Source organism: Esox lucius, chromosome 15 (genome assembly GCF_011004845.1).
Source record: "Esox lucius isolate fEsoLuc1 chromosome 15, fEsoLuc1.pri, whole genome shotgun sequence".
In the NCBI taxonomy this organism is placed as follows: Eukaryota; Metazoa; Chordata; class Actinopteri; order Esociformes; family Esocidae; genus Esox; species Esox lucius.
In genome coordinates, this window is record NC_047583.1 from 479,481 (window position 1) to 503,512 (window position 24,032).

Below are 24,032 nucleotides of genomic sequence, written 5' to 3' on the forward strand. Positions count from 1 at the left end.
AGAGGTCATGTGGAGGTCAAAGGTCAACATTCACATACCCTTTGGGGTCTAGGAGGTCGCGGACCTTCTCGTTGTAGATCTCCATGTAAGACACCTCTATGGTGAAGCCCTCCCCCTCCCTCTGCTCCTGCAGGGTTCGATCAAACAGGGAGCTGCACAGCCGTGGGATCAGACCTGGGGAGTCCACAGAGCCCATCATGGTGTACGACTTCCCCGAACCTGGAGGGACGCCCAGCCAATGGGAAATCATGAGGACAAAGAGGCAGCCAATGAAAGAGCACCAAGGAAATGAAACAGCCAATCAGAAAGCACAGGGCTTTAAATGAAAATGTGTTTCATCCCCAACATCATGCCTATTCATAATATCATAGACGCCAATAATATCGTACACGCTAACGACACCACATACCACAACAGCGTACGCACCAACGACAGCGTACGCACCAACGACAGCGTACGCACCAACGACAGCGTACGCACCAACGACAGCGTACGCACCAACGACAGCGTACGCACCAACGACAGCGTACGCACCAACGACAGCGTACGCACCAACGATATAATACATACCAATAATATCATACATACCCGTCTGTCCGTAGGCAAAGATGCAGGCATTGTAGCCCTGGAAGGCATTGTGCAGAAGACTCTCACCAAGGCAGTGGAAGACCACATCTTGACCTGGAGACACATAAACACTATGACAATACAGCATTATAGTACACTATGAAATGGGTGGTACCAATTCTTAATGCTGATTGGCTGATAGGCAAGGTTCATGAGATCGTAAACAGTGGGTATGGGATCACAACACTTGTTATGGCTCTTATTATGTTTATAACCAATTTATAATAATAACGTATCACAGTCATTTGCGCTACAACGCCACAGCAAATACACCGTGGGTAGACGTTATGTCCTGGCACGCCAAACTGTGTCGTGCATGAGAACAGCACTTTGTACATAGGCCACATCCCACACCCCTTGTGCCTTATTGCGTAAATATAAAACATCTCAATATGGTTTTGTAGATATTTCTTTCTCAAGTGATTTAGAAGACCTCATTTAGTCTGGAACACATACAACTGTAGGGTTAGTAGATGGTGGCAGGGAGGCACGAGGGGAGGGCTTAGTGCAAGAGGGGGGGGGCTTTGTGCAAGAGGGGAGGGCTTAGTGCAAGAGGGGAGGGCTTAGTGCAAGAGGGGAGGGCTTAGTGCAAGAGGGGAGGGCTTAGTGCAAGAGGGGAGGGGTAAGTCCAAGAGGGGAGGGGTAAGTCCAAGAGGGTTATAAAGAGGGAAGTGAAAACTGACCTGCAAATTTGTCCTTTTCCGACTCGTCCATGGACCAGAAACAGTAATCATACGCAAAGGTCTAAGGAGAAAGATGTAATGAAGCTAAATACTATCACCCAGAAGACAGATTAGGATGCACCAACAAAGACATCCACAACCAAACACAAATACAATTAGAAGTAGTGGCCGGTTTTGTGCTCACCTTGGGCTGACTCCTGGTCAAGTCACAGAGGGATTAAAGGTCACAGGATGGTCACAGGAGAGAGGGAAAGAGAAGAGGGACATTTAGACCTAAATGTTTAAGACACCTTTTAAAAACATCAGGGTATTACAGCTAGGGCTGGATGTTTACAGTAGGCTTTCCAAAAATCCCCAGGTTTTCCAAAAAAATCCTGGTGGATGGAAACCATTATTTCCTGTTTATTCCCTTGGCTTTCCAGGAGCCTTCCAAACTGGAAATTCTGAAGGAAAATGGAAAATGTACAATGCTGCGGAGACTGTAGAGATGATAGTGGACTTCAGAAGAAGCCCAGCTCCCCTACCCCCATCGCCGTGGGTGGCTCCCCAGTCAACTCTGTGGAGTCCTTTCGCTTTCTGGGCACCACCATCGCCCAAGAACTCAAGTGGGAGCAGTTCCTTTCCTACAGAAAGCTTCATGAACCTGCCACTGAAACCAAACTGACTATAGCCAGCATCCAACATACACACACAAACCTGAACGGACAAATCTACAACCCTCTCCCACACACACACACACACACACACACACACACACACACACACACACACAGATCAGCCACAACAGTCCTGTAAGTTGCGAGGTGGGGCCTCCATGGATCGGACATGTTTGTCCAGCACATCCCACAGATGCTCGATTGGACTGAGATCTGGGGAATTCTCAGGCCAAGTCAACACCTTGAATTCATTGTTGTGTTCCTCAAACCATTCCTGAAACATTGTTGCTTTGTGGCAGGGCGCTGAAAGAGGCCAATGCCATCAGGGAATACTGTTGCCATGAAAGGGTGCACATGTTCTGCAACAATGCTTAGGTAGGTGGTACATGTCAAAGTAATATCCACATGAATGGCAGGACCCAAGGTTTCCCAGCAGAACATTTCCCAAAGCATCACACTGTCTCCAACAGCTTGCCTCCATCCCATAGTGCATCCTGGTGCCATGTGTTCTCCAGGTAAGCGATGCACACGCACCCAGCCATCCACATGATGTAAAAGGAAACGTGATTCATCAGACCAGACCACCTTCTTCCACTGCTCCATGGTCCAGTTCTGATGCTCACGTGTCCATTGTAGGTGCTTTCAGCAGTGGACAGGGGTAAGCATGGGCACCCTCACTGGTCTGCGGCAACGCAACCCCATACACAACAAACTACGATGCACTGTGTGTTCTGACACCTTTCTATCAGTACCAGCATTCACTTTTCAGCAATCTGAGCTATAGTAGCTTATCTGTTGGATCGGACCACACGGGCCAGCCTTCACTCCCCACATGCCTCAATGAGCCTTGGCTGCCCATGACCCTGTCGCCAGTTCACCATCTTTCCTTCCTTGGCCCACTTTTGATAGGTACTGACCACTGCAGACTGGGAACACCCCACACGGATTGTAGTTTTGGAGATGTTCTGACCCAGTCGTCTAGCCATCACAACTTGTCCCTGGTCAAAGTCGCTCAGATCCTTGCGCTTGGCCATTTTTCCAGCTTTCAACACATCAACTTTGAGGACAGAATGTTCACTTGCTGCTTAATATATTCCACCCACTGACAGGTGCCATGATAACAAGATTATCAGTATTATTCACTTGTCAGTGGTCATAATGTTCTTTTTCCAGAGCAGCCTGTATTTCTCCTGAGGTTACCTGTGGGGTTTTCTTTGCATCCTGAACAATTCTTCAGGCAGTTTTGGCTGAAATCTTTCTTGGTCTACCTGATCTTGGCTTGGTATCAAGAGATACATGAATTTTCCACTTCTTAATAAGTGATTGTACAGTACTGACTGGCATTTGCAAGGCTTTGGATATCTTTTTATATCCTTTTCCATCTTTATAAAGTTCCATTCCCTTGTTACACAGGTCTTTTGACAGTTCTTTTCTGCTCCCCTCAGTATCTAGCCTGCTCAGTGCATCCATGTGAGAGCTAACAAACTCATTGACTATTCATACACAGACACTAATTGAAATTTAAAAAGCCACAGGTGTGGGAAATTCATCTTTAATTGCCATTTTCACCTGTGTGTGTCACCTTGTGTGTCTGTAACAAGGCCACACATTCAAGGGTATGTAAACCTTTGATCAGGGCCATTTGGGTGATTTCTGTTATCATTATGATTTAAAAAGGCCAAACAACTGTGATAATAAATGGCTTCATATGATCATTATCCTTAAATAAGTGTTTTTTGGCATGATCAGTCATATTTTCAAAATCAATGCCAACATTTCACAATTTCTGCCAGGGTATGCAAACTTATGAGCACAACTTATATATATGTTATACGCATGCACACACACAAATGTCGACCTGAGAAGAGCTCTGATCAGCAAATTAAGTCAAAACACCTGCAAAGGTTTCCTAAGTATGTTAATTTATGCACTCAATACTAGGTCAGGGCTCCTTTTGCATGAGTTAATGCGTCGTGGCATGGAGGCAATCAGCCTGTGGCACTGTTGAGGCATTATGGAAGCCCAGGTTGCTTTGATAGCAGCCTTCAGCTCGTCTGTGTTGTTGAGTCTGGTGTCTCATTTTCCTCTTGTCAATACCCAATAGATTCTCTAGGGGGTTCAGGTCAGGCGAGTTGGCTGGCCAATCAAGCACAATAATACCATGGGCAGCAAACCTGTTACCAGTCATTTTGGCACTGTGGGTCAAAGGAAATCAGAATCTCCAAAATGTACTTTGATTCAAAGAGAGGACTTTGGACCACTGAGCAACGGTCCAGTTCTTTTTCTCCTTCGCCCAGGTAAGACGCTTCTGATGTTTTCTCTGGTTCAGGAGTGGCCTGACACTAGGAATGTGACACTTGTAGCCCATTTCCTGGACACGTCTGTGCTTGGTGGCTCTTGATGCACTGACTCCAGCCTCAGTCCACTCCTTGTGAAGCTCCCCCAAGTCCTTAAATCGGCTTTGCTTGACAGTCCTCTCAAGGCTGTGGTCATCCCTGTTGCTTGTGCACCTTTTCCTACCACACTTTTCCCTTCCAGTCAACTTTCCATGAATATGCTTTGATACAGCACTCTGTGAACAGCCAGCCCTTTCAGCAATGGCTGTGGCTTTCCCTCCTCGTGAAGGGTGTCTATGAGTGTCTTCTAGACAACTGTCAAGTCAGCAGTCTTCCCCATGATTATGGTTGTGTGTACAGAACCAGACAGAGATTGAAAGCTCGGGAGTTAATTAGTTGATTAGAGCTCTTCTCAAGTCGTAATTTCTGTATAATTTTTTATTATAATATTTTGAGATTTCTGATTTCCATGTAAGCCATAATCATCAAGATTGAAAAATGTCACTTTGTGTAATCAATCTAGAATATATGAAGGTGTCACTTTTTGATTTGAATTACAGAAAGAACATAAAAGCTTCCACAAAATTCTATTTTATTTTTAGATGCACCTGTATATTTTAGTTATTTTAGTAATTTATTAATGCACAGTCTACTATTTTTATGCTCAATCCCGTGTTCTTATTTGTTTTTACTTCCCTTATTCCTACTGAATTCATTGTTGCACCAACAGCCAGAACAATTCCTTATTTGTTGTGAAACTTACTTGGCAATAAAACCCTTTTCTGATTCTGATGATTCAGAGAGATAAGATCTACAATAACCGGACCAAAGATCTCACACTATAACAGGATTTTAATCGGTCCAAAATGAATTATACTGGCACTATGTCAAGAATCTACATTAGAATAGGGATTTAATGTCATTATTTATCCACAGCCCTGTTGGTAAGAGGCATGTTCTATTGAGATTGGTGAAAGATAAAACATCCCACTTCCATTGGTGACATCAGTACTAGACATCTACTGACTAACAGGATGACTACAGGGCCAGTATTCATAAAACACAGATTAGGGCAACTGATCTGGGATCAGTTTAGCAGGTTATATTGGACAGGGTGGGAACTGGACAGGGTGGGAACAGAAGTGCCACACTCATCATACCTTTGTACCCACTCTGTCAACAACAGGTTACACAGCATACAGTCAGACGACAGCAAACGCAAGGCTAATAAAGATGACATGAACCAGGATGCGTTTTCACAGGAAGGTGGGCTGGACTGCCTGACTCAAAATATCAGTCCTGTGGATGCTGAAGCCTGGAGTTAATAAACCCTTTGGTGTTGTTTTATTTCAGTATTTCTCAACATCGTTGATCCCCACTAGGTCATATCACGTGGCGCTAAACAGGACAAGATCCTGTTCTGTCAGTGGGTGGTGGAAGTGGAGAGGGAGGTCTTGATTCAAATTCAATTTAAGACCAATGTCACAACACCCCACCAATTGAACTGAAGTACCCACTGATGTTAGAGCAGTAGGGCTCCTGCTAACAATCACGTTACTGCCGGTACTTCGCAGGACTGTCGTCTGTAATACAACCAAACAGAACTGAGAAATGCGGGTGTTTGTTGGAGGCTTTTCGCAGCGTTTTCATTGTTTTTGTGTTTCTCACACTTACGGGATTCCACAGATTTAAGTTTGAAAGACTTCTTGCAAAAAACACAGTGGGAGTTTTCTTTCCCATCAACTGATGTCAACCAGAAAGACGCTGTTGTCCAATGGGGAAGTTGGGGAACGGCCAATGTCCACTATGTAGCTAGTTAAATTACCTAGCGTGGTACTAGCTAGCTATTTACCTCATGAACAACAGTGTTGGGAGAAAAGCAGCCAACCGTCCCGAGTGTCTTGCTCTAACATTCTGACTGAAATCGTGGTTCCTCTCTGCGCACAACCACAGCTAAAATGCATTCACAAAAAATGTTTTGCATCACCTCTTCACAATGCTAACTGAACTTAATAAAATACTTTAAGGCCTTTTATTTAGATAAATTGATATAAGAGTTTTTAGGGACTTGGGGAGGGAGATGGTCAAAGGGAAGACCTGGGGAGGGAGGTGGTCATTCTGTTAAAGTGTTAATGAGTTCTATTCAACAGACTATGAATAAAATTGGGCAGGGCTATGCCTTTATCAAATAATAAATGTAACAATGAGACATCTCACATTTGTTTGAAGTAATATAAGGAGTAAAAATGTGAGAGAACCAAACACGAACATCCTTGGCCAACATCCTAACCCTAACAGTCTACTAGTGCAGCCGAGTCCGCGGTCCAAGTCACCGTCTACTAGTGCAGCCGAGTCCGCGGTCCAAGTCACCGTCTACTAGTGCAGCCGAGTCCGCGGTCCAAGTCACCGTCTACTAGTGCAGCCGAGTCCGCGGTCCAAGTCACCGTCTACTAGTGCAGCCGAGTCCGCGGTCCAAGTCACCGTCTACTAGTGCAGCCGAGTCCGCGGTCCAAGTCACCGTCTACTAGTGCAGCCGAGTCCGCGGTCCAAGTCACCGTCTACTAGTGCAGCCGAGTCCGCGGTCCAAGTCACCGTCTACTAGTGCAGCCGAGTCCGCGGTCCAAGTCGCCGTCTACTAGTGCAGCCGAGTCCGCGGTCCAAGTCGCCGTCTACTAGTGCAGCCGAGTCCGCGGTCCAAGTCGCCGTCTACTAGTGCAGCCGAGTCCGCGGTCCAAGTCACCGTCTACTAGTGCAGCCGAGTCCGCGGTCCAAGTCACCGTCTACTAGTGCAGCCGAGTCCGCGGTCCAAGTCACCGTCTACTAGTGCAGCCGAGTCCGCGGTCCAAGTCACCGTCTACTAGTGCAGCCGAGTCCGCGGTCCAAGTCACCATCTACTAGGGTTAGGGTTACTCTACTAGTACAGTGACGTCAGTGAAAGTCAATGCTACATAGTTGTCTTCATCACTGGGATAGCCAATCAGGCTTTAAGAACTGGCCCAGCAAAGCCAATCAGACATTGGGGACAAGCAGCTAGCGGAATAAATTTTGACAAACAAGCAATATAGAAGGAAATTTACAGAATACAACTGTTTAGCTTCTATCCATTTAGCCCATTTCCAGTAGAAGTCAATAACACCTGTCATCAGAGTCTGTTGTGGGAGGTTAGGGCTGGAGCAATAGACATCACAGCCCAGAGACTTTAACCTATTGCCTGATGTAATATATATTCACAATTAAAGTGCTCTGACTGACATGACTACATACTGAATCAGAGGGCGTGTGTGTGTGTACTCATGCTATATTGTGAGAGTATGTCCTCCTCTCTTCCTCAATGACCCAGCCAAACCCCTTTCTGAACAATGTTGCTAATCTTGGTCAACAACACGCCACTACATTGTGTAAACAAATTGTAAACACATTTCACTGACACTTCCTGTTGTTCACTGACATCACCAGTCATGGATTCTTTAACAGAGCATGACTTTACCCACATAAGGACTGCAGTGAATCGTAAGTAACGGAATGGACCTGAGGGAAGCATCAGTGCAGATTGTGTCTGGCACCAGTCTGTGGACTCAGTGTTGAGCTGATGAGGCCAGTCTTGTCAGCCACCCACCCCTGGCAGAGCTCTCCGACAGTCAGGAAGAGATAAGATTAGATTCAACTTTATTGTCATTGAACTGTACAGTACAACGAAATGCAGTTAGCATCTAACCAGAAGTGCAAGTAGAAAATGTACAAATATTTACAAGTATAAAGTATGGGCATATTACAAGTGGAAGGAGCAGATGTGCAATGAAGGCAAATGCAGTACAAATGGCAATTCTAAAATGTGCAATTAAGGCAAACAGAGGAGGGCAGAAAGTATCAGGTATAGTGTATGTTACAAGTGGGATAATAGTTGTTCGGGTACAAACGGCAGTTTCTTAATGGCATTCTAGATGTGCAAACGAGGCAAATAAAGGAGTAATGTAGTAGGGAAGCATGAGCTACCGGGATGCAGAGATAGCAGCACAGAGGTCCCTGAGGTAGACGTGTGTATAACAACTGTTATTTCTAAAAATGCAAGCACAATGGCAAGTCTAAATGTGCATAGAGGCAAACTGAATGTACAAGGTGTATGTCCCACTGAAATGCAGGGATAAAAGCAGTGAGGTTCCTGAGGTAGACATGTACCTGTAACAACTGAAAAACAGGTACATGGGGGGGGGGGGGGTTCCTTGGTTTTCTTTGCGTTGAGGGCCAGGTTGTTGTCAGCGCACCATGCAAACTTAAAGATGGTGTTGGAACTGTGTACAGGAACGCAGTCGTGGGTGAAGAGGGAGTACAAGAGAAGGCTCAGCACAAAGCCTTGTGGTACACCAGTGTTCAGGATCAGGGTGGACAATGCGAAGTTGTCTAACCTGACAGACTGGTGTCTGTTGGTTAAGTCCTGAGTCCAGCATTCTCACATAGGTAATGGATTTGTCCATGTGGGTCAGGGCAGAATGTAGAGCCATGGAGATGGTGTCCTCTGAAGACGTGTGCGACCGATAGGCAAACTGGTGGGGATCCAGTGTTGGGGGGAGGCAGGACTTAAGGTGGGCCAGAACTGGTCTTTCAAAGCACTTCATGATCGTGGGGGTTCAGATTTAATGGCTGGCTCTTTGTTGTCCCTGTCGAAGCGTGTGTAGAACATGTTAAACTTGTCAGTGAAGGAGGTGTTGCTGGCTGTGGGGGTGGGGTTCTTTGGACGGTTGTCAGTGATGGCTTGGATGCCCTGCCACACGCGTCAGGGATCGGAGTTGTTGTTGAAGTGCTCCTCAATCCCCAGTTTGTGGTCATTTTTAGCCATCGTGATGCCCCTTTTCAGGTTGCCCCTGGATGAGCTGTAGGCCTCCGAGTTGCATGCCTTCAGCAGTTCTCGGACCTCTCTATTCATCCACGGCTTCTGGTTGAGTAAGGTCTTTATTAGTTTATGGGTGGTGACATTGTTGGTGCAGTTGTTTTATTGTAATCCAGAACAGAGGAAGCATATGTTTCAATGTCTGTATAGGACTCCAGGGTGTCTTGAGTGGCAAACAAACTCCAGTCTGTGTGTTGAAATTGGTTCTGTAGAAGTGAGTCTGAATCTTCTGGCCACACTAACTGTCCTCAATAATGGTTTCACAAGTTAGATGAGGGTTAAATACATAGGGAGTAGGAATAGTGCGGTGGGGAGGGGAATGGCTTTGTAAGCCTCCGGAGTGAATGTGTACACATGGTCCAGTGTATTGCCTCCTCTGGAACCACCAAAACACCATCCAGGTGTTCAGTCTGCTTTTTGCTAATGGCAGCCTGCAGTTCTTTCATTGATGGCACATTATGAAATGAAAAATATGACAAAGAAGACCCCGAACTGGGTTTTAATTTTACACAGCATCCCAAGTTTTTGAGAGATGGGATTGTATGAATTGAATAAAAAAATAACTTCAGAGATCTGGGCCCGAATAAGCTCGCTGAGCCAGATGCCTGTCAGGCTTGTCAACTCCACCCATAACATATGAATCATGTACTGATGATATGTGGTTTGGAAAAAAAATTATACAGGCTGGAACATCCCTCCAAATATTTCTCCAGACGAATTCTGTTTGGGCGCACACGTATTTGCAGAGCTGTGACAGGTAGGTAGGTGAGATAGGAGCAAACCAATCTAGCTAACTTCCAAGATGATGTCCCACTAAATTCTGAAAGCAAAGTAAGTACCTTACACTGACAGGCTGTGAGGTAAAGTTAGTGTCCCTCCATTCTACCAGCTGCCGGGCCTCAGACCCCAGATTACTGGATAGTTAGGGAGTTTACTGGCCCGGCTATTAGGCTCAATTCATGCCCCAATTAACCCATACACTGGACTGGTCCTGATACAACCAGGCGTTGACTAGGGAAGGCAGGGATATCCTAACCTCTCTCATGTGCCATTAACTATCATCCAGGCCAAGGGATTTCCTCCTCTCAGCAAGGCACTGCAAATGTGACATAATTCGTGAACAGGGCCGTATGTCACTACTTCTGTCACCGACTTCTGCCATAACACCCATACATGTTTAATAGTATTGCAACCGCAGGTTTTTCCCAAAAAAAAAGTGAACCACCTCGCTGCCCTGAATTTGGCTGGTCTTATCAACAAATCTCAAGTCTTGAGATACTATTTTCTGGAGTACAATGATGCCATGACTCAGAAGATGAATCAGACGACGATGAGGAAATCCCAGACTTTGATACTGTTCAACACGTTCAGGCAAAATTGATGCATTTCGTTGCAGTGCCAATGGTGGAAAGAAAACACTGGCACGTCTTGTATAAAAATGTCCACGGATTACATTTACATGAAAACGACAGTTATGATAGAGACAATGAAAGATGCATAGATTCTTGGAGTATTGAATGCCTTGAGTGTGAACGGTAGCGAAAAGACGTGTTGTAAACAAGGTCAACAGACTAAACACAAACACCCATTGGGGACGAAGCCATGTTCATAGTAGCAGGTAGAATGCTATAACCCGAGAGCCTACAGCTCTGCATCTCCAGGGTAGAGAGCCTAACGCTCTGCATCTCCAGGGTAGAGAGCCTAGCGCTCTGCATCTCCAGGGTAGAGAGCCTAACGCTCTGCATCTCCAGGGTAGAGAGCCTAGCGCTCTGCATCTCCAGGGTAGAGAGCCTAGCGCTCTGCATCTCCAGGGTAGAGAGCCTAACGCTCTGCATCTCCAGGGTAGAGAGCCTAGCGCTCTGCATCTCCAGGGTAGAGAGCCTAGCGCTCTGCATCTCCAGGGTAGAGAGCCTAACGCTCTGCATCTCCAGGGTAGAGAGCCTAACGCTCTGCATCTCCAGGGTAGAGAGCCTAATGCTCTGCATCTCCAGGGTAGAGAGCCTAATGCTCTGCATCTCCAGGGTAGAGAGTGGTGAACAACATTCATCACTTTTAATTGCAGGCTAGCTGAACTAGGCTTGCCTGGTTCCTTTTCTGGTTCAATAACAATCAACCTCCTCATTCACAAGTACTTTTATCTCAGAGACATCCAGTCAACCCAGAAAGCCTTTGCAGGCATATAAATCAGCTCTTTCCACTCCTTCCTTCTTCCTCCATTTATCTCCTCCCACAAAGCCCTTAAGTCTTATCCTCCTTTTTTGACATCCCTCCGTTCTCCTACGGCACCTGTCAGATATGACAGGATGGAAACAGACTTGCATGATGAGCATCAAAGACAAAACAACCTGGAGGCACAGACAGACACACAGAAACACCCGTTCCAATACAGACACGCAAGCAAGTCTGAGCCATGAATCATATCAATTCAAATGTAGTATGGCTTAGTGTGATCTGGGGGGGATTTGATTGTTGACAGCCACTTCAGACCACCACAGACTGAGTGTTGGGAGTGCATTTTACCAACCAGCACAGTCAAGCTCAACGTACGACTGGCCCAGTCCAGCTCACTGCATGCACAACAGATGAACACAACAGATGAACATGCTCACACAGTCACAGCTGTTTCTCTTTATCCATGCACATTCATTAGCTGAACTTCATCTCTTTAAAAATACATCTCTGGCATGTATCTTTTTACTGAAACCGGCCTGGACATAGGCCTGCGCAGCCTATTCCCCCTGTAACTCCAACATGTTGTGTGTACTATGTCATTGTGTAATTTACATTCTAGTTTACACTCAGTCCACAAAGACGGAGAGGGAGGCTGTGAATCTCTCCCAGCCCAATGTAAGGCTCCATGCCAACCTTTTTAATTTGGAGCAATAACGTGTGTGAAGGTCCTGTTCAGTCCTATGGAGAGTGAATGAGAGAGAGACAAGCCCAGCAGTTTCATTCCAGCTCTGTGAAACACTATAAATTGCAGCGAGTCAGTAAAAACCCTACAACCCCAGAACACAGCTAGCCAACCTTCAACGCAGTGATACTAGAGGTCTTTCTGGCCTCATTTCATCCCAGTGCTGAACCTCTCTTAGTGGAGGAGTCAGAAGAGAATCTTCCCGCCCCACAGCCATAACCAGTGTTTTGAGAGGTTGACGTACACAACACTGACAGCTGTCACAGCAAATCAGGGGTGCTTCTTTTTGGGGGGGGGGGGGGTTCAGACTGTGGAGGACCGCAAGTGTTCTCGTCCTGCACTCCATGACCCATCAGGTCACATGATATGGCCTGCCAGCCAATGAGAGGAGAGACTGAGGCAGTCAGGACACGCTCCCTCCCCATCCCTCCTTCCCTCTCTGTTGTGATCAGTGTCATTTAAAAAATGTGTTTCCACGTGGATGATCACTGGCTGCTCTCTCACGGCTCCTCCCCTGACTGTGCATGGAGGGGAAAGGGCAGGGGAGTATGGAGAGAGATTAGGTCCAGCCTGTCCTACAGTCTCCCAGGGCTAGGGCTCCTCCCGGACTGTGCATGGAGGGGAAAGGGAGCAACAGACACATTGTGATTAATTAACATCCAACATGTCTGTCTAATTACAACTCTAACAGGAGTAGGTCAGTGGTCAGTAGAATTGGCTTTGAAGGCTTTGCTTGGTCCAAATACACTGCTCAAAAAAATTAAGGGAATGCATAAACATCAGTGTAACAAGTCATTTAAACTTCAGGGATATCAGTCTGTCCAGATAGGAAGCATAAGTGACTGTGAATCAATGTCACCTGTTTTGGAGCAAATGATAGTGACAACAGATGGACTGGAAGGGCCACAACAAGACAACCCCCAAAAAGGGAATGGTTTTGCAGGTGGTGGCCACAGACAAGTGATTCTTCTCTAGTTTTGTGTTTTGCTAGTGTCCTTGTCACTATTGGTAGCATGAGCTGGTACCTGCAGCCCATTCAGGTTGCACAGGCAGTCCAGCTCCTCCAGGATGGGGGACATGCCGTCGCAAAAAGGTTTGCCATCTCCCTCAGTACAGTCTCAAAAGCAAGGAGGAGATACCAGGAGACGGGCCGTTACACGAGGAGAGCTGGACAGGGCCATAGAAGAGCATCAACACAGCAGCAGGACCGGTACCTGTTACTTTGTGCGAGGAGGAACAGGAGGAGCACTGCCAGAGACCTGCAAAATGACCTCCAGCGAGCTACTGGGGTGCATGTTTCTGACCAAACTGCTCTAGGTGGCAAGAGCGCCCAACATCCTCTAGTGGGACCTGTGCTCACAGCCCAGCCTCGTGCAGCTCGATTGGCATTTGTCAGAAAACACCAGAATTGCCCTGTTCTCTTCACAGATGAGATCAGGTTCACACTGAGCACATGTGACAGACGTGACATGTGACACTGTGATGAATGTTATATTGCCTGCAACATCATCCAGCATGACCGGTTTGGTGGTGGGTCAGTGATGGTCTGGTGAGGCATCCTTGGAGTGTTGCACAGACCTCCACGTGTTAGCCAACGGTACCCTGACTGCTGTTAGGTACCGGGGTGAATCCTCAGACCCATCATCAGACAGTGGGCCCATGGTTCCTCCTGATGCATGACAATGCCCAGCCTCATGTGGCCAGAGTGTGTAGGCAGTTCCTGGATGACCAAGGCATTGATGGCATTGACTGGTCCTCACGTTCCCCAAGACCTGAATCCAATTGGGACGTTACGTATCGATTCATCCGACACCGCCAAGTAGTGCCACAGACTGTCCAGGAGCTCACTGATGCCCTGATCCAGGTCTGGGAGGATATCCGCCAGGACACTATCCACCATCTCATCAGGAGCGTGCCCAGATGTTATTGAGAGTACATACAGGAATGTGGAGGCCATACACACTACTGGGTCACATTATGAGTTGCTGAGATTAAATGAACACAAGTTGGAACAGCCTGTGATTTAAATTATTTACTTTGGCGTGACTTTTGGTGTGAGTTGGAATCCAGCCCTCAATCGGTTGGTGATTTTGGTTTCTAATGACCGTTGATGTCATTTTGTTCTCAACGAATTACACAATGTACAGTAAGATTTTGATATCTACACTGAACAAAATTATAAATGCTACATTTTTGTTTTTGCCCCCATTTATCATGAGGGAGGAAAACACCTGTTTTTCCTCCCTCATGATAAATGGGGGCAAAAACAAAAGTGTTGTGTTTATAATTTTGTTCAGTGTATTTCCTTCATCATGACCCAATGTGTGATTTAAGTGTTAAATAAAGTAAAAAAATTGAGCCGTGAATTACAAACAACATTTAAGCTCTCCATCTCAGGAGCAACCAAGTCAGGTTGTGCAAAGATTCAAAAGCTTTTGACTTGTGATTTTCCATGCAGATCACATTAGTGGACATTGGTGAACAAGACATCAGATATTTGGCTACTTCTGAATGTCATTTTATGTAACAACAATAACATTAGAAGAATGACATTTGAGCCCAGGTCTCTCTGAACAAGTCAATGCTGATCTCCAACACATTGATGTCACTGTTCCAAGTCCAACACCAGAGCTGGAGATGATTAAAGCACCCAGTAGTCCATTACATCCTAGCCAGGTGTTCAGGCCTGCTTATCAGAGAGATACAGGCTGGGTCTAAACAGGAGCAAGTGAGTTGGCAGTAGCCTGACTGTCTGACTCATTTACGACTGCAGGTCGACCATTTTGGATCAACAGTAACCATGGCCGGCTCAATAACTATTGAACCTCTGGTTATGGATGAAGACGGACATCATTATAACCAAAACCGTTTTTTTAATTAAAACAAACAACTGACAGAAGACTAGATGGCCAGCTTTTATTAACCCATTTCAGCTGAAACATCTCCAATGTAGTTGGTTGCTGAAACCCAATAATTAGGGTAAGAGAACCTATCAAGGCCATGTACCTTTTAAACACTCAATCTTTGGATTGAAATCTAGAAGAGAAAAAAGGTTTTGTGAAATTTAGTCAGCAGCATATATGCTTATTACATCTATATACCTCTATTTTAAGCTAATCAGATATCCCATTATTAAGATATGGATGTCCAAATGCTATTACCTCCTGCCGGTCAATATAGACATTGCAGAAAAACTGTGGTTTGTAGAAAAAATGTAACAATCATAAATTAAATATTTATTTTGTGTTTACGTACTCAAACAATGTTTAAGAGATTCATGTTTTTTTTCTTATTAGCAGCGACTTCTTCAATAATTGCATCAGAACTGCACCCAAGTAAGATTAAACACTGCACTCGAGCTTAGACACTGTTCATAGTTTTCATCTTGACAAATAAAGTAATTTATGAATAAAAGAAGAATAAAGGAAGAGCTCTTCAGATCCAGTTATCCATACGAGGAGTGGCTGTGTACTAGGACCCATTTAAAACTCATTAGACAGCCGATCTGACATGGTCCGGTTCCACCCAGGAATCATGAATGATACACAACATCAGTCAATGCAGAACATGTAGAAACATGGCAACGGGGGTTATGCGTGATCCTAAACATCCCTTGGGGAGAACGCACCTAGTCAACTATTCAGATTAATCAGGAAGAGAATATTAGAAAGAGATTGGTCCGATATTGAGTCATTAAATGTTTGTTCTAAAAGTGTGGCACACTATTGGCCCAAACATCCAAGCTATCATTAATAGCAGTCTTACTTCTGGTTTTGTGCCACATTGTTTTAAAGAAGCAGTGGTACAGCCCCTTATTAAAAAGCCAAATCTGGACACCTTAGTTCTTGCAAATTATAGTGTTTAAAGTTTTGGTGGCTCTATTTCACCCTCAGCACCACTGATATGTGGAGTTCCTCAGGGTTCTATTTTGGGTCCGATTCTCATCTCCCTTTATTTGCTTCCCCTTGGATCCATCTTAAAGAAATATAACATCAGTTTCCATTTTTATGCAGATGATTCACAGATCTACTAGCCAATTAAAAGGGTGATAATTCCCTAAAAAGACTGTTAGACTGTTTTTATGACATTAAAGCCTGGATGGCTTTAAACGTTCTACATTTTAATGAAAGTAAAACAGAGGTCATGATACTTACACCCGGTAGTTCTCTTGGCGCCTCCCAATTGGACCTGGGTCCCTTGACACCTTAGGTCAAGTCTATGGTAACTAACCTTGGGGTTAAGATGGACAGTGATTTTCAACTAGAGAAACAGATAAATTCTGTTGTAAAACTAGTTTCTTTCAACTCAGGCTGCTTACCAAGCTGAAGCAATTTTAATCTTTCACTGATTTTGAGAGGGTTATACATGCTTTTATCACAACTCGCCTGGATTACTGTAATGTTATAGGTGTTAGCCAGACCTCCCTCTCTAGATTACAACTGGTCCAAAATGCTGCCGCTCGACTCCTTACCGGAACTCGTAAACAAGATCACATTACACCTGTTCTTGCCTCCCTTCATTGGCTACCGGTTTGTTTTAGAATACATTTTAAGATTTTGTTGTTCGTTTTTAAAGCTCATTATGGTAAAGCCCCAGCTTATATTGCCGAATTACTTAAGCCGTACGCTCCTCTGAGGTCATTAAGGTCTACTGATAGGGGAGATGGAGCATTCTCAGACTGGCCCCCAGCCTCCGCAATTTTTAAATGACAACTTAAAATTCACTTTTATTCATTGGCCTTTAAACCTGCTTGAGAGTCACATTCTGCATTTTCATTTTCCAGTTTGTTACTTGTTTTTAATGTACGTTTTGTTACTGTGTTGTTGTGTGTTTATAATCGGTCCTAAATCATGGACATAATAATGTCCAGCAATTTGGTCAACTTGGTTGTTTTAAATGTGCTTTCCAAATAAAGTTGGACTGGATTGGATGAAAGACAGACAGGAAAAAAACAGACATTCATACAGACAGACCATGTTTCCTGGCATCCCAGTAGCAGCCTCATGTGGATCACAGGAAAGGAGACAAGCTTTGCCGTGTGATGGACGACTGCAGTGAGACAAGACTGAATCACGCTGCACCGTCACAGTATCTGAGGCCTTATGGCAATGGGAGGCTGAAGGAGAGGAGGGTGTGTCTGCTCCCCTGACAAAGACAAACCAGGTAAAGCCTTGGTGCCCTGAGGGAGCCTCAGTAAGTAAGTGTGACGGCAGCAGCTGGATCAGTCTTTCTCCTCCATGTTTAAAAACTGGTCCCAGAACCTCCCATTACACCATTGTGTAGGGAAAGAAAGAAAGAAAAGGGGATAAAAAGACAGAAACAACAGAGCTTCTGGTTTACTCCCATAAACGTCAGTCAAAGAAGTTTATGGCCGACAGATGCTACAGCAAACATATTTTCTTTTTTATTTTATTCACTCCCCAGCTTCACCAAAAAATAAACCGGGCTTCACGTCAGACCGCTTCAGCAGTTGACCCCTGCGTGACCTGCCTTATGTTGTCAGGGAAACAGAGAGGTTACAAAAAAATAGGAAGTCAGCCAGAGGAGAGTTATGCCTGAAAACACGGCAGGACAGGGAGAAGAACCGCAGAAGAGAAAAGCTGGTCCGTCTGTACACACACACACACACACACACACACACACACACATACACACACACACACACACACACACACACACACACACACACACACACACACACACACACACACAGCTTAACCCCGCCGCCTCCAACCTACACCTGAACTAAATGACTGCTTACTCAGCAGGTGACACAGACTGTCTACACACAAACAGTCATTTGACACTCCAAATCTTCCAAAACTCAGGCAACAGCATACACTGAGTGCAATGGGTCCTCTCACAGCCCAACACACACACACACACACACACACTCTGACTCTCACCTGGAGTCTCCTCTGCCCAGGTTTCCTCCACTGGGCTGCAGGGTGGTCTGGTTGCCTTCCATGTCCACAATACATTTTGTGTTCAGGTCCTTTTCTGTGTGAGATGAGAAGAGATTCACTTTACAGGACTGTATAAACAGTTAGGACTTCCAGGTGCAAGAAACATCACTATACATCATCACAGCACATTATCACCCCCATCATCATCACTGCATATGACCACATCACTGTACATTAATATCACCATACATTACCATCACTGTGCATCATCACAGCACATTATCACCCCCATCATCATCACTGCATATCATCATTGTACATCACCACATCACTGTACATTAATTTCACCATATTGTATCATCACTGTACAGCATCAGCATCATTACTGCCATCACTTTACACCATCATGACCACCACATCCCTGTACATTATCACCATTCAGCACCGTAAATGTCCACCATACAGCAGAACTCTAAGCTGGCATTTTTTCACAAGGATCACATCTGCTCCTAAGTTTAAAAATTTAGGAGCACAAAAAAATATAGGGGCACACAAAGAAAATGTAGGCACTCCAGGAAAAGTAGCTGAGATATTGACTAGCCTCTTCCTTTCGCTAGGAAGTCGGATATAATTAATTTAATTATGTTTGTTTTTTTGACAGGATGTGTTTAACAAATTTGTGTTAAATGCAATCTGTCAGAGTCCCCACTACAAAACTTATATGTGTGCCTACAGGTTTTGTCTGGCTTTATTGTATTTGCAAAACAGAAGCTTTGTTTTGGATTAAAACTTTTTCCCACTCTACAGTGTACCTTTGTTTTTGCGCAGTTTGCTGTGGTAATACGAATGGGTAGCGGAGCAACAGTCTGAGGTGCTTGCGAGAGAACCTTCCAGTGTTGTTGTTGGCTCGACAGCGACTACCTCGATCTTATCAATGTTCATATCACTGTCAGACTGACCTGGTTTCTGTTCATCTTTCCCTATAAAAAAAACTTTTCCACATCTAAAGCCACATACCTATTACAAGTTTCATGCTATCAACACAATCTAGTGAATTTAAACTAGGCTTTGATTGGCGTACTGAGCTGCATTTTGCAATATTTGTGTGTTGCAACTACAATAATTGTAGTTCTTCATTTGACAACAATGAAACACAATAACAGAAATACTACAACCATAACAGTATGCACATTTTGGTGTAAATTGCTCATTTTCAAGTGTGTTCAAATTATTTGTGCAAATATTTGTGTGCCTGGTACAGCATCATTACTGTACACCATCACCACATCACTGTACATCTACATCATACAGCATCATTACTATCATCATTGTACATCACCTCATCAGTATACATCATCACTGTACATTAGGGTTGGGGATCGTTAGGTACCTCACAATTTGATTCAATTTCGATTCTTGGGGTTAGGATTAAAATCCAAATACATTTTTGATTTAATGAGGTCTTCTAATAGAAGTATGCTAGCCGGGTCCCTACGTCCCCCCATTACAACTAAATCATCTCAAGTTCAACATTTAAATGCACTGGAAAACAACAGTGTTTTGCTGTTAAATACACCCTTTGAAGAAGCCCACCACCATGTTTTTATAAAAATGTATGCAGTTTAAAACATGTTGGGAAGATTTTATTTATGTATGACAATTGTTTTGGACAAGTTCCAAATCGTAAAATTCTACAGACCAGGCATCATGTAAAATCAAAGTGATTTTTTATTCTTTACAAGAAGGCAGGCAAGGTAGCTACAACTTTCTAGTTAACACTTCAGAGAACACTGTCATTTTTAACAAAAATAGAAATTATAAAATAGTAAAGCATCCGATAAATGCCGATTCTGCAGGTTTTCCAAAGCATGTAAAGGTCTATAATTTTTATCATTGGTACACTTCAACTGTGAGAGACGGAATCTAAAACATAAATCCAGAAATTCACATTGTATGATTTTTAAATAATTAATATGCATTTTATTGCATGACATAAGTATTTGATCACCTACCAAACAGTAAGAATTCCAGCTCTCACAGACCTGTTAGTTTATCTTTAAGAAGCCCTCCTGTTCTCCACTCATTACCTGTATTAACTGCACCTGTTTGAACTTGTTACCTATATAAAAGACACCTGTCCACACAATCAAACAGACTCCAACCTCTCCACAATGGCCAAGACCAGAGAGCTGTGTAATGACATCAGGGATAAAATTATAGTCCTGCACAAGGCTGGGATGGGCTACAGGACAACAGTCAAGCAGCTTGGTGAGAAGGCAACAACTGTTGGCGCAATTATTAGAAAAAGTTCAAGACGACGGTCAATCTCCCTCGGTCTGGGGCTCCATGCAAGATCTCACCTCGTGGGGCATCAATGATTGTGAGGAAGGTGAGGGATCAGCCCAGAACTACACGGCAGGACCTGCTCAATGACCTGAAGAGAGCTGGGACTACAGTCTCAAAGAAAACCATTAGTAACACACTACGCCGTCATGGATTAAAATCCTGCAGCGCACGCAAGGTCCCCCTGCTCAAGACAGCACATGTCCAGGCCCCTCTGAAGTTTGCCAATGACCATCTGGATGATCCAGAAGAGGAATGGGAGAAGGTCATGTTGTCTGATGAGACAAAAATAGAGCTTTTTGGTCTAAACTCCACTCGCCGTGTTTGGAGGAAGAAGAAGGATGAGTGCAACCCCAAGAACACCACCCCAACCGTGAAGCATGGAGGTGGAAACAGCCTTCTTTGGAGATGCTTTTCTGCAAAGGGGACAGGATTACTACTCCGTATTGAGGGGAGGATGGATGGGGCCATGTATCGCGAGATCTTGGCCAACAACCTCCTTCCCTCTGTAAGAGCATTGAAGATGGGTCGTGGCTGGGTCTTCCAGCATGACAACGACCCTAAACACACAGCCAGGGCAACTAAGGAGTGGCTCCGTAACAAGCATCTCAAGGTCCTGGAGTGGCCTAGCCAGTCTTCAGACCTGAACCCAATAGAAAACCCAACATAAAAATCATTGTGTGATTCTCTGGATTTTTGTTTTAGATTCCGTCACTCCGTTCACAGTTGAAGAGCACCTACGATAAAAATTCCAGGGGGAGCATCACAGTATATGAAAACAGGCCAGGTTTACTTGGTACACGATTGGTGGGTAGAAAGTCCCAGACACTAACTAAATCAATAACTGTGAAATACATAGACTGCTTTGTAAATGGCAGATTATTTCTGACAAATTATGCTTTAGTCTAAAAAGGCATCCAATCTGCTTGAATAATTGTATCATGACGTAACTTCCCAGGCTCAGCCTATCTGAGAGGAACCGAGATACCTGGCAACTGTAGTCTAAATGGTGTGGAACTACTAATCACATTGGAACGTAGTGCTGACAGAGACCAATGTAAACAAAAGTTGTAGGTTCAACTCCTTCAACAGTCATAGGTTTCAGTAACCATTACTGAGTAAGAGACACACCCACGTTACCGTTACTTAGTAACAGATATCCCCCCATCTTACCGTTACTGAGTAAGACACACCGTTACTGAGTAAGACACACCCCCACATATTACCAGTACTGAGTAAGACACACCCCCACATATTACCAGTACTGAGTAAGACACACCCCCACATATTACCAGTACTGAGTAAGACGCCCCCACATATTACCAGTACTGATTAAGACGCCCCCACATATTACCAGTACTGAGAAAGACGGCCCCACGTATTACCAGTACTGAGAAAGACGCCCCCACGTATTACCAGTACTGAGAAAGACGCCCCCACGTATTACCAGTACTGAGAAAGACGCCCCCACATATTACCAGTACTGAGAAAGACGCCCCCACATATTACCAGTACTGAGAAAGACGCCCCCACATATTACCAGTACTGAGAAAGACGCCCCCACATATTACCAGTACTGAGAAAGACGCCCCCACATATTACCAGTACTGAGTAAGACGGCCCCACATGTAACCATTGGAGTAAGAGACACACCCACCTACGTTACCGTTACTGAGTAAGAGACACAGCCACATTACAGGGCTCAAAAATAACGATGGCCCGAAGGCCCTGGGCCAGTAAAAAGTCAAGCCAGGGCTAATCAGTAGCAAGTCACTGTCCCGATTGGGACACTTCAATAACATTTTAGATTTTAGAAATGATTATAAACTCAACATCCACCAGTTGTTTCATAATCAGGCACAATCACAAATAACGACCTTGCAGCTCTTGGCGCGCTGTTGGCGAGTGAAGAGTTGAGCAGTGATGTGACGTATGGCTGCCAGGTATTGTTTTTCAATAAAACATTTAAAAACTTGCACGAGTCACTCAAGTGTAAAAGGCGGCAAAGAATAATGAGCTCAAATGAACGCGGACATTTTTACCTCAGTGCAAAAAAACTGATTTACCGGTTTCCACTTCTATGGAACTCAGATGCACTGTGTTGTCTGTCCTAGGTCTCCGGCTAAAGTGGACAAATGTGAGTCTTTTTACAAAGGCACTGACAACTCTCGCAAACAGTCCCTGACCAGCCATTCCAATAGCAAACAGCACCTGGACTGCATGACAGCCAAGTGGGTGGCTGACAATCTGTCTTCAGAGCCCTTGACCGTACTGGTCAGGAATATAAATGCAGATGCCCACTGGGTGACTGCACAACTTAACTACAGAGGGGAGAACAAGTATTTGATACACTGCCAATTTTGCAGGTTTTCCCACTTACAAAGCATGTAGAAGTCTGTAATATGTATCATAGGTACTCTTCAACTGTGAATGACAGAATCTAAAACAAAAATCCACAAAATCACATTGTATGATTTTAAAGTAATTAATTAGCATTTTTATTTTATTATCAGAAAAGCAGAACTTAATATTTGGTACAGAAACCTTGTTTGCAATTAGAGATCATACATTTCCTGTAGACCCGGTTTGCACACACTGCAGCAGGGATTTTGGCCCACTCCTTCATACAGAGCTTCTCCAGATCCTTCAGGTTTCGGGGCTGTCGCTGGGCAATACAGACTTTCAGCTCCCTCCAAAGATTTTCTATTGGGTTCAGGTCTGAAGACTGGCTAGGCCACTCCAGGACCTTGAGATGTTTCTTACGGAGCCACTCCTTAGTTGCCCTGGCTGTGGGTTTCGGGTCATTGTCATGCTGGAAGACCCAGCCACGACCCATCTTCAATGCTCTTACAGAGGGAAGGAGGTTGTTGGCCAAGATATCGCGATACATGGCCCCATCCATCCTCCTCTCAATACGGAGTAGTAATCCTGTCCCCTTTGCAGAAAAGCATCCCCAAAGAATGATGTTTCCACCTCCATGCTTCACGGTTGGGGTGGTGTTCTTGGGGTTGCACTCATCCTTCTTCTTCCTCCAAACACGGCGAGTGGAGTTTAGACCAAAAAGCTCTATTTTTGTCTCATCAGACCGTCATCATTGACCGTCATCTTGAACTTCTTCCCTTTTCTAATAATTGCACCAACAGTTGTTGCCTTCTCACCAAGCGGCTTGCCTATTGTCCTGTAGCGCATCCCAGCCTTGTGCAGGTCTACAATATTATCACTGATGTCTTTACACAGCTCTCTGGTCTTGGCCATTGTGGAGAGGTTGGAGTCTTTTAAATTGAATGTGTGGACAGGTGTCTTTTATACAGGTAACGAGTTCAAACAGGTGCAGTTAATACAGGTAATGAGTGGAGAACAGGAGGGCTTCTTAAAGATAAACTAACAGGTCTGTGAGAGCTGGAATTCTTACTGGTTGGTAGGTGATCAAATACTTGTCATGCAATAAAATGCATATAAATTATTTAAAAATCATACAATGTGATTTTCTGGATTTATGTTTTAGATTCCGTCTCTCACAGTTTAAGTGTACCTATGATCAAAATTATAGACCTCTACATGCTTTGCAAGTAGGAAAACCTGCAAAATCGGCAGTGTATCAAATACTTACCACATACATATTAATTAAGACGGAGCAGCCATTCACCTTGTTCCCTGGAATGAATCAGTTAGTGTTTTGATT

At 44.5% G+C, this 24,032-nt stretch overlaps 1 protein-coding gene across 7 annotated transcripts in view; it reads right to left on the reverse strand.

Moving 5' to 3' along the window:
• Nucleotides 1-24,032, reverse strand: part of kif13ba (kinesin family member 13Ba) — a 69,288-nt gene that overhangs the window by 39,675 nt on the left and 5,581 nt on the right. For all 7 annotated transcript variants that reach the window (XM_029125422.2, XM_029125423.2, XM_029125419.2 and 4 more), the window contains exons 3-7: nt 18,008-18,101; nt 1,495-1,507; nt 1,311-1,371; nt 589-681; nt 39-219 (exon numbers count right to left, since the gene is read on the reverse strand). In XM_029125422.2, coding sequence (XP_028981255.2) covers nt 39-219; nt 589-681; nt 1,311-1,371; nt 1,495-1,507; nt 18,008-18,101 — 442 coding nt within the window. The remainder of the gene's footprint in view (nt 1-38; nt 220-588; nt 682-1,310; nt 1,372-1,494; nt 1,508-18,007; nt 18,102-24,032) is intronic.